Raw genomic sequence first — 12,150 nt, forward strand, 5'->3', positions numbered from 1 at the left:
TAGTAGTCTGAGGTGATGTCAGTGTGTAGCTCTGCTGAAATAAAGCTTCTATGTAGAAAGCAGGTCTCCTTCTTCATGAGTGAAGTGTCTTTGTCAGCGATTTGGAACAGCACCTTTAACAGCAGGTCGAGTTCAGCACTGTGTGTTGTGCTTGAGTGAGTTTGGCTGAAGAACCATGAACATCTGCTGAAAGTGGTGATCTATTCTGAGTCTCAGAGGAGTTAAACAGATGTGTTTTTAATCTTGATTTAAAAGTGTCTACTGTTGAAGCACATCTGATCTCTTCTGGAAACTGATTCCAGCTATAGGTGGCGTAATAACTAAATGCTGACGCATCTTGTTTCGAGTGAACCCTTGGTATCTCTAACTGACCTGATCCTAATGATCTGAATAGTCTGCTTGGTTTATATTCAATTAGCATATCTGTAATGTATTTCGGTCCTAAGCCATGAAGTGATTTATAAACCAGTAACAATACTTTAAAATCTATTCTAAATGTAACTGGAAACCAGTGTAAGGACCTGAGGACTGGAGTGATGTGCTCAGATTTTTTGGTTCTGGTCAGAATTCTGGCAGCAGCGTTCTGTATGAGCTGCAGCTGTCTAATGGTCTTTTTGGGATCCCAGTAAGGAGTCCATTGCAATAATCCACCCTGCTCGTGATGAAAGCATGAACAGTTTCTCTAAGTCCTGTCTTGAGACAAAACATCTAATTCTGGCTATATTTCTGAGATGGTAGTAAGCTGATTTGCTTATCACTTTCACATGACTACTGAAATTAAGGTCAGACTCTAAAATTACACCAAGATTTCTGACTTTATTTTGTGTCTTTAGACCCCTAGAGTCAAGGTGTGTGTTAACCTGGAGAGTTTCATCTTTACTCCAGAATACAATGACTTCGGTTTTGTCTTTGTTTAACTGGAGGAAGTTTTGACGCATCCAACTGTTAATTTCATCAATGCACTTACATAGAGAGTCAATGGGGCTGTAGTCATTAGGGGACAGGGCTAAGTATATCTGGGTGTCATCTGCATAGCTGTGGTAAGCAATTTGGTTCTTTTTCATTATTTTACCAATCGGGAGCATATACAAATTAAAGAGAAGCGGTGCAAGAATTGAGCCCTGTGGGACTCCACATGTCATGGATGTGCACTTAGATTTATGGTTACCTATGTTTACATAGTAACCTCTGCTTTTTAGGTATGACAAACCATTCGAGGACCATCCCAGAAAGCCCTACACAGTTTTCCAGTCTATGTAAGAGTATGGTGTGATCTACCGTGTAAAAGGCAGCACTAAGATCTAGTAGCACCAGCACTGATATTTTACCTGAATCAGAGTTTAATGAATATCATTTATTATCTTTATGAGCACTGTCTCTGTGCTGTGACGCTGGCGGAAACCAGATTGAAAATTCATTGAGGACTGTAGCGCTGCAGCTGTCTTCTAACCAGATTTCATTTAGAAACATGAAGTCCAGGTTGTTAGTGGTGATAAGATCACTAAGTAAAAATGATTTGTTCTTTAATGAACGGATGTTCAGAAGTGCTAATTTAACAGTAACTGGTTTTGGCCCTGTATCCATCTCAGAATGACGTCTAAAAGGCAGTAGATTAGATAGAGTTGTTGTGCCGCTGGAGAGGGCCTTCGTCTTTCTGTCACATATCAGGACAGATATAGGGAAAGCTAAATGGACATTGGGCTCCCGCTTGTTCTGAAAACATTTCTGATTGTTACTGCTGTCATAGCGGGGACCCAACACATATCAGTTACCAGTGCTGTTTGCAGATGAGGGCTGGTGTGATCCCTGACGTTGAAGCAGAGGTCGGAGTACCCTCTCAGATGGAGGGGGAGGGCAGGCTGGGCCCGGAGGCTTTGGTGGTTGTGGAGCCCGCCGTTTCTTGGTTGGTGTTTGGGGACTCGCAGCAATAGAGTGGGAAAACTTAGTTCCAGCAGATACCAGTTTCTCCATTTTCTCTGAAAAGCACAGAAGTGGTGATGTTGGAGAGAAGGAGAGAGTGTGTGACAACATCAGCTGTGATTCTGGTGTTCCTGGATGTTCGGGAGTGCTATCTTGTTTTTCCTGGTTGTTATCCACAGAAACGTCCTTGGGTGTTGATTCACCATCAGGCTATAGTGAGATCTGTGGGCAGGGCTCAGCCTGAGCTGTTTCTGTGAACAGTAGTTGTTGTGGCTGCGGAGTTTTATCCTTGTCAACTGAATGTCCATCCAGGTGTTGGTGTGAAATCCTGTGGTCATGTAGGCCATTCAGGAGTGGACTGGCACACTCAGCTGATGAACGATGAAGGAAGAAAAAGATATTGTCTTTAAGCAACCTAGCACCTAGTTTGTTTGGGTGGATACCATCTCTGTTAAAAAGTTGCCTTTGACTCCAGAAGATATTAAAATTGTCAATGTAATTCAGTCCTCTCATGGTGCAGGTTTTTTGCAGCCATGAATTTAAACTTAGTAGCCGAGAAAACATATGTTTCATCAGAATGTTGCAAAGTTCCTTGTTAACATCAGAAACCGTTGCCCGAGGAAAACGGTATGTACGGTTAGCCTTGCTTCCAATGTTTCTGATAATAGAGTCACCCACTATCAGCGTGCTTGGCTCGGCTGCTGTCTGAGTGGAGAGCCGCTGCCTGTATGATATTGAGCGCCTGTTAGCTCTGTTAGCTACTGGCTGATGTGATCTGTGTGCATTTACATATGGGAATTCTTCGCCCAAACTCACTAGTGCTTCAAATCTATTCTCATGCCACACAAGGGGTGGTGGAATACCAATATTAGCTACTCGAGTTGGACCCATATCTGGGGTAGATGATGCTAATGCAGCACCTTTGGGTCTCGCACCCTGTTTATGCCATCGGTTTATGTCCTCAATTACTTTAAGTTTCTCTGAGCTCACTATGACCTGTTTAGAAGCATTAGGTTCACAGGACTCACCAGCTTTATGTTGAGAGGGACCACGATGAAGCTCTGCTGTATGTTCTGGCAGGGTCGGCAGCACCACAAGTAACTTTGTTTCGAGAACTGCAATCTTTTGTAGAAGTCTGTGGCAGATTGAGCAGCAGGTGGATTGAGATCCAAAAGAAGGCATTTTCTCTTTTGTTTGAGTGTGGGCAGCTGTGTTGTCCTGATTTAGGATTGTAAACTGCCAGCAATAGCAGACTGGTAGACCGCTATGACAAATTCCCCAAGTTGAATATTCCAAATGTCAATATAGATCCAGGAATTTGTAGTTTTTGTGTGAGTGCCCAATTCTTTAGTTAGAGCACTGTGTTGAACTGCTGGTAGTTAAATCAAAAGACAAAAGCGAAAAAGCAAAAGCGCAAAGCAAAGAGTGCAAGTAAAAGTGTCCGAACAGTAGTGAAGCAAGAAGTAGAGTGATATAATAGAGTGACAACTCCATGCTACATGTCTCCTGATTCAATAAAGCAGCAGACTGGAAGGAGACCTGAAGCAGAAGACAGCACTGGAAGTAGAAATGTACTCTCTGTCACAGGGATATTTACATTTACAGGATTTGGCAGATGTCCTTCTCCAGAGTGACTTCCAGAAGTAGAAGTGCTTTGTAATCTCCAACAAAACACATCCTCATGGTCTAATAAAATATTATGAAGCTAAATCAGTGTTCATGGTGAGTTAGCATTAGTTAGTACAGCAGTACAACAACACTAGCTGAGGCGATTTAGAGAAATAAAGTTCTCATTTTAGTGTTTGGTGTTTGAATGGAGTTGGGTTTTTTTTTAAGATAGACAGTGACTCAGGTTTTCAGTAAGAGAGAGAAAGTTAAATCCTCCACACAGGGGCCAGGAAAGAGAAGAGACTTAATGCAATATTAGGAGATAGTGAGGTGAGATGGTGTAACTCAAGAATTCTCCATAGAGAGCAGAACATATTGACAAGGAGAATCATCTCCACAGGATGTTCATCAGAATCAGAGACTTTCTTGGGGGCAGGATTAGGGACAGAGACTGAAGGAAATTACAAATTATCCACTGAAGATATTGAGTAGGACCACAATAAATTTATATAACTACAAATGTTAGAATAGATGTGATGGACTGTGTTCACTGTGGTGTGAAAATTATTGAAAGATCTCTAATGTGAGTTGTGATTCAGTGTGATGTGGTTCTTCTCCTCCACAGGAAAAAAACATTTTGGTCCAAGATACATAAATATGTTAATCAGAGAGAATTTTAAACTTGAGAGATTTGTTTAATATCTTGGAAATTCTCAGGAGAATCTCATCACTAATCTGTCATTCATCATTTATTATTTCTCCTCCAGTCAAAACTTTTACTCATACAACTGTGTTCTGTAAATATGACAATTACTGCACTGTGTGTGTGTGTGTGTGTGTGTGTGTGTGTGTGTGTGTGTGTGTGTGTGTGTAAGTGTGAGTGTGTGTGTGTGTGTGAGTGAGTGTCAGTGTGTGTGTGTGTGTGTGTGTGTGTGTGTGTGTGTGTGTGTGTGTGTGTGTGAGTGTGTGTGTGTGTGCGTGTGTGTGTGTGTGTGTGTGTGTGTGTGTACACTGTACTGTGACAGAGGTTTTTGTACGACGCCTTCATAGTAATGTATCACTGTGGTGGACTTTTGGTGGAGGAACTAAACTCTTTATAAAAAGTAAGTGCCTTCTTTGTCTAAAAGCTCAAAGATTCTTCACTTTATTTACACATTTCATTGAAATTTATAGATTTTCTACAAATTAATGATGTGACAAATATAAAGTATTCGGTCTTTTCTATATTAGAGAAAAATGTGGTGTAAAGAGGAGAGAGATGTTTCTATAAAGACTTAATTTATGTTTTGCGTTACTCTAATTCATCATAACAATGGAAATTTGTGTAACAGTGAAGCATGAACAATAACAGTTTATTGTTGATTTCCGTTAATTATTACCCATTAATAATTATTAGAATAATCTAAAAATTGAACATAGATGACTTTAGTGTAGTGTGATGATTATTTAAGCACGGTGTGTTTCTTTAGAAGATGGAGATTATGTTCAGCTGCAGTTTGGTTGGATGACTTTATCAGAATTGTGTCCCATTGTATGATGTGCAGATAAACTACTGCATCTGCTGTACAGCTGTTACACTGAATGACCAAATATCACCATGTTCAGTATGATAGAGTTCACATTCTCAATATAAATCTCAATATTTAAGACTACAGTTTACTTTCATTCACATTATTTTTCATTCTACAGTATACGTCTTTTATATTTTATTCTTATATTTTTATTGTTTACAGTTATTTAACTCTTTCATAGATATATTTTCATCTGTGTTGAATTTATTTTAAATAATTGCACTGTCCATGGAGCGGACCTAACTCACATTTCACTGCTGGTTATATTTGCTCTATATAATTGTGTATGTGACAAATAAAAATCTTGAATCTTGAACATTCACATTAATCTAATTGTGTGTGTGTGTGTGTGTGTGTGTGTGTGTGTGTGTGTGTGTGTGTGTGTGTGTGTGTGTGTGTGTGTGTGTGTGTGTTTGTGTGTGTGTGTGTGTGTGTGTTCTCCAGCTGGTCCGGTGGTGAAGCCCTCCGTGTCTCTGCTCCCTCCTTCTTCTCTGCAGCTCTCTGATGGAACGGCCTCGCTGCTCTGCCTGCTCTCTGCCTATTCTCCACAGGGGGCGCTGCCGAGCTGGACCGTGGACGGTGCCGAGGTGAACGAGGGGGTTCTGAGCAGCACAGAAGAACAGAAGGACGGCATCTACAGCCGCAGCAGCACCCTGACCCTCAGTAAAGAACGCTGGGAAGAGGCCGAGGTGTTCGGCTGTACCGTCTCCCACCACGACACCACTCAGGTCGCCTCGTTCAGAAAGAGCCGCTGTGAAGTCCACTAGAATTCAAGTGTACACTTTAAACCATGCTTAGTAGTCTGAGGTGATATCAGTGTGTAGCTCTGCTGAAATAAAGCTTCTATGTAGAAAGCAGGTCTCCTTCTTCATGAGTGAAGTGTCTTTGTCAGCGATTTGGAACAGCACCTTTAACAGCAGGTCGAGTTCAGCACTGTGTGTTGTGCTTGAGTGAGTTTGGCTGAAGAACCATGAACATCTGCTGAAAGTGGTGATCTATTCTGAGTCTCAGAGCTGTTCATGCAAATCTGTGTGTGTGTGTGTGTGTGTGTGTGTGTGTGTGTGTGTGTGTGTGTGTGTGTGTGTGTGTGTGTATACTACATTTCTTATTTCTCTGATTTGTCAGAATTTACTTTAAACTATTAAAACAGTTACAAATACTGAAAACATGACAGAATAAACAGATTTTAATGTTTGTAAAGGAAAATAACAACCTTGATCAGAATGACACATCTAGCTATTAAATAGGACAGGATTATTTCTAATAATTTTTCTTCTAATGGGGTCAAGACACTGATAGACACAGAGAAGTAGACAGATCCATCCTCAAACTAAAAACACATGTAGGATCGGGGCAAAAGAATAATGTACACAATTATAAACCACAAACTAGAACTGAAAATAAGAACTATTGGGATGAAATAAAAAAAGGAAAAAAGAATCACATGATATCTGTAATAGAGGCCAATTCAAGACCAGAATCTTGACCATTTTCACACACACAGAGTCAGATCCGGTTTCTACAGGGTTTGATCTCTCTGACATGATACACATGATCTACGTCCTAAATTTGAATGTCCTGTAATGAAACTTCCACCTAAATGTATGAGCAGAGCAGGTGATGTTCTACACACTTCTTACTCTCTTCTTAACACTTGCTGTGGATTGAGAACACAGGTCTGTCTGTCAGCCAGCATTGTAGTCTGTTATTTACAGAAATGAATAAGGTTTTTAAACCCAGTGCATAAAGACACAACTGTGAAACCTCCAGAAAACAATGAAAATTACAGCTGACACTCAAATCTCCTGATGACCTTTACTGAAGTTCTCACACTGCTCTCTTTATAACAGCAGGAGAAGAAAGAGCTCATATTTAATCTTTATTTAATAGATAGTGTTGCTAGGAATAAATTTCCAGTGTGACACAAGACCCCATCACTCAATAAATTCTTGATTGCTTAATGTATGTACTCCAATATAATAATAATAAACACCATCATTCATTATAGATTTTTTCCACACTCCTGTCATGTCACATCAGACTGCTAGAGCCTTTAGACAGTTTAATCACCAAAGGTTTAGTTTTGCTGTAATTACTAAAATAAAGTGTCAAGTTTTAGATTCTTAGTTTAAGCATATTGCACCTTTCAAGGTTATAACATGCTGTTTGTTCCCTCATTTAGCTTTAATAAATACTACTGAATATTTACCTAAAATGTGGTGAGGAAATCATTTGCCCAACTCCCACATCTGTTTTCTTGAATTAAAGAATAACCCCAAAGGTGTTAAAGTTAAGGGGAAAATCGAGGCATATTTTATAATTAGTTACAGACCTGCAAAATAGGAGGCAAACAAATGGCAGCTTGATAAGTCTTAGTAATAAAATATGAGTCAAAATAGTTTGTCTTATTATTTTAAAACTTTCTTTAGTTTTATATACAGTATAGACAGTGTTGTGTCACGATTAGTCACAGGCGAATGCGGATCCAAATGCAGTTAAATCCTTTTAATAGACAAAAACAGGAAACAAACAAGCAGGCAATAACTGAGCAGGACAGGGCACAGGACAGGGCACAGGACAGGGCACAGGACAGGGCACAGGACAGGGCACAGGACAGGGCACAGGACAGGGCACAGGAACAGACAGCATAGCACATACTAACAACGACTCACAACAGGGAAATGAACAAACAGAGTAGATATAGGGAATAAGAACCAATCACAAGACGGAGGCAATCACAGACACAGTTAATGTCCATGGTAACAAACAGGTGGGCGGGGTCAACAATTAACAGCAGGGAATGACAGCAGACAGAAAGAAGGGAAACACAGACAGACTCGTTACAGTTGTATAAAGTATTAGAAAGCAATACTTGAGTAAAAGTACAAGTATCGTACTAGAAAAAGACTTTGGTAGAAGTGAAAGTCACCTTTTAGAATATTACTCAAGTAAAAGTCTTAAAGTATCTGATATTTACTGTACTTAAGTATCAAAAGTCATTTTCTGATATTTAATGTACTTAACTATTTGAAGTAAAAGTAAAAAGTAAAATTTCAGTGATTTTCGGTAAGGAATAAGAGGCACTTCATCCTGTAGGAAGAATCTTTCATTCCGATGTACATAAACATTTCTTGCAAATACGGCCACTGGTGTATAACGTTATCCTCTTCACTCTTTTCACCGAGTTCACTACTATCGTCGGGGTGGTCGTCGGGGTGGTCGTCCGAATGCGGCTCTTTGCCCAGTTTCATGCGACTCTTACGTTCATACCGAAGTTTGTATTTGTGTCTTTTTAATATGCGTGTTCGCTTCGCTTGAGTTCAATATGGTATTTTCGTCAAACGTGCATGTGAGTGGGATGAAAATACCTCAAAGTTTCCCAGTAGGAGCAAGAACATGTTAGTAAACAGTTTGTGTCAAGTTCGCTTTAAAAATGGCAGGGGAAAATAAAAGTTGATGATCATGTGTACTCATGTGTATGATGTGGCTCTTTGTGGTAACACAGTAAAAATTGTCCACCCCTGGTCTACGATAACGGGAGGTCCTCCAGTAGGTGCCATGGCGGTTTCAGTTGTGCTTCCGCCTCCTTTTGGCAACATTACGCTGAAATAGAGCGTGCAGAGCTGCGTAATGCAATCTGAGAGCAGTGATTCACCAAACCTCCCTTATTGCAGTCGCACACATTTTGTAATAACGAGTAACGAAGATGCTTAGTGGAAATATAACAGAGTAAAAGTATACATTTATCTATGAAATGTAGTGGAGTAAAAGTGAAAGTTGACACAAATTTAAATAGCAAAGTAAAGTACAGATACGTGAAATTTCTACTTAAGTACAGTAACGAAGTATTTGTACTCCATTACATTACAACACTGCATACTGTATAGCCCATAACTGTACCTAGATAAAACTGTACCTGTAGCCATTAGACTGCACTAGAATTACAACAGATCAAGTTTCCAGAAAGAGAAGAGGATCGTGTATAACGCTGGGTCATCAACTGGAGGAATCCAGATTAAAGTAGAGCGTCAACTCCATGCCATTTTAAAGTTTAAAATAGATAATGATTAGGCAGGGCAGAGATGGATGATTGATGGATGAGTGTGATCTTTACAGGTATATTTACCTTTTGTTCTATGTTTATGTTCTGTAAAGCTGCTTTGAGACAATGTCCATTGTAAAAAGTGCTATACTTGAACTTGAATTGAATTGAATTGAAGAACAGGTCCAGAACATGTAAACTAGCATGAAGGAGGACAGAAGGCTTTATCTGAAAGGAGGCTTCAGTCTAAAAGGAGGATGACTGATGGATTAGATTATTTTTCAAAAGAAACAGCACTAAAAGAATGAAACTGTTTAAGATGAGACAGTACAAGAGGTGTGTGAGAGTGTGAGACACACAGTGTCCCTGAATCCTCTGAACCAGGTCTCAGTATGAACAAGGAAGTGGAGAGAATAAACACCAGGTTCATTCAGAAACATTTAGAAAGAGTCAGTTTGGACAGGAGGAGTTACACCAGTGACTGAGTCAGAATCCAGAGCAGGACCAGACTGTGACCTGAAACAGACACAAGACAGAGACTGAGGCTGAGACCAGATTAATAACAGGGTCAGAATTAGAGACTGTACTGGAAATAGGATTAGTAAAAGACACTGAAAAATGATCCATCAAACAGTTTGAGTTATTATAAATAAAACAACAATCTTAAAAACTGTAAACTGTTTATCTTACAATAGTGAACATACTGGACTGTGTTCAGTGTGGTGTGATGATTATTTAGTGATCTCTAATGTGAGTTATTGTGGTGTGATTCTTCTCCTCCACAGTGTGTCATTGTGTGTCATTGTGTATCATTGTGTGTCATTGTGTGTCATTGTGTGTCATTGTGTGTCAGACCTGGAATCAAGATTTTTTTCCTAAAGCCACATAATGTATACAGAAAAGATGATGTAAATAAAGTTTTTCAAATTATTTTGAATCATAAATAATAAACTATAGATTTCCCCCCTCACTCTTCACTATAATGGGTTCTTTTGTGTTGCTTATTGAGATTTTTTTTTTAATGTATTTGATGGAAATAAAACAAAATAAATGCTCAGCATTCATATATTCATGATTATTGAGAGATCTCTAAAGTGAGTTGTGAGTTAGTGTGATGTGGTTCTTCTCCTCCACAGAGTGTCATTGTGTCGTATCACATCCTCCAACTCAGCACCTGCAGTCGCTCCCAGCTGCAGCAGTTCAGTCTCTCTACAATCTGACTGAGGGAGGTTTTTGTACGACTCTATAACACTGTGTGAACAGGTTGGTGCTACTGATGTAATGGTAACTCTGACAGTAGTAATCTCCTGCATCTTCAGTCTGGACTCCACTGATGGTCAGAGTGAAATCCGATCCAGATCCACTGCCACTGAAACGAGTTGGAAAATCTGACTGTCTCTGATTTGCGAGCTTAATCAGGAGTTTAGGAGCTTCTCCAGGTTTCTGCTGATACCAGTGTAAGTAGTTACCACCAGCCACTGCCTGACTGGTTTTACAGTTGATGGTGACTGTTTCTCCTGGAAGAACAGATTTCACTGCAGGAGTCTGAGTTACTGTGGCTTGACCTCTGCATTCTGAAAAATACACAATAACGCAGCATGAAACTGAAATATTCTAATAGACACAATAAGTGTATTAGTATGAACAGATGATTGTAGAGATAAAATATGAAGCAGTGTCTGACCTTGAGTCCAGAGGATCAGTGTCCAGATGAAGACGGGGATCAAAGTCATGGTAGCTGTGGGTGAAGTTGCTGTAGCAGCAGCTCTCAGTCATGAAGTGTTAAAGTCACAGCACTATAAACACTCCCAGATCACTGAAGCATGTGCTGCCAATGCAAAGTGTCCTCTAAGTATGGAAACACCTTTACCACATTCCCCCAATCTTACTGCCATTCTAACACTACTACAGAGTTATTGTGTGGATTTTACTTTTAGGTTTAAATGCATAAATATGTGAATCAGAGAGAATTTTAAACTTGATAGATTTGTTTAATATCCTGGAAATTTGTGGGTGAATTTCATCATTAATACACTAATATTGGACAGTATGGGGTGTAATTATTATTGCAGTTTTTTGTATTTAACAACTAAATCAATAAATTATACTATATACAAAAAATAAAGTATACTGAAGCAAAATGCATTTCTGATTATTTTTTGTGGGATATTTTTAGTACAGTCAATAAAGGTGTTAATCTTATTCTATCAGGAATGACTGATTTAGGTGAAAAATCATTCAAACTTAAAAAAAAAACAGAAGTACATTATTTCAGTACATTATGTGTGTGTGTGTGTGTGTGTGTGTGTGTGTGTGTGTGTGTGTGTGTGTGTGTGTGTGTGTGTGTGTGTGTGTGTGTGTGTGTGTGTGTGTGTTCACTGTAGTGTGACAGAGGTTTTTGTACGACGCCTTCATAGGAATGTATCACTGTGGTGGACTTTTGGTGGAGGAACTAAACTGTCTGTGGGCCGTAAGTAACCTGTTTACTAATGACTGAAATGGAGTGTGTTCAGATTAATGACTGAAATGGAGTGTGTTCAGATTAATGACTGAAATGGAGTGTGTTCAGATTAATGACTGAAATGGAGTGTGTTCAGATTAATGACTGAAATGGAGTGTGTTCAGATTAATGACTGAAATGGAGTGTGTTCAGATTAATGACTGAAATGGAGTGTGTTCAGATTAATGACTGAAATGGAGTGTGTTCAGGTTAATGTTAAAATGTGTAAAATATATAGTTGATCAACATTTTCTTCAAATGCGCTTTTAGTGAATGTGATGTTTGTATAAAATCAGTGTGTTTCTCAAATTTCTCTTATTTTAGAAGTATCATAAAATGTGTCTGACTTTAGTGATAATATCTCGTTCTAACCGAAATAATATTTATATAACTGTTTGTGCAAATGACTGTAACAGAGTTTCACTGAATTATTCTAGTTACATTTAATATCTCAGAGACTGTGACTCTATAAACAGATGTCCTGAAGACTAGAATCAATTTATTTAAAT

At 39.1% G+C, this 12,150-nt stretch overlaps 2 gene segments (V, D, J or C); one reads left to right on the forward strand and one right to left on the reverse strand.

Annotated features, from left to right (window-relative positions):
- The window catches only part of LOC125138407, a 143,991-nt gene extending 133,000 nt beyond the window's left edge, over positions 1-10,991 (reverse strand). Inside the window, 2 exon segments of the V gene segment in view lie at positions 10,403-10,715; positions 10,826-10,991. Of these exon segments, the coding sequence occupies positions 10,403-10,715; positions 10,826-10,874 (362 nt within the window).
- LOC113657303 overlaps positions 1-12,150 on the forward strand; it is a 117,127-nt gene that overhangs the window by 104,076 nt on the left and 901 nt on the right. Inside the window, 1 exon segment of the V gene segment in view lies at positions 11,574-11,611. Within this exon segment, the coding sequence occupies positions 11,574-11,611 (38 nt within the window).

The sequence above is a fragment of the Tachysurus fulvidraco genome, chromosome 10 (genome assembly GCF_022655615.1).
Source record: "Tachysurus fulvidraco isolate hzauxx_2018 chromosome 10, HZAU_PFXX_2.0, whole genome shotgun sequence".
NCBI classification, from domain to species: domain Eukaryota; kingdom Metazoa; phylum Chordata; class Actinopteri; order Siluriformes; family Bagridae; genus Tachysurus; species Tachysurus fulvidraco.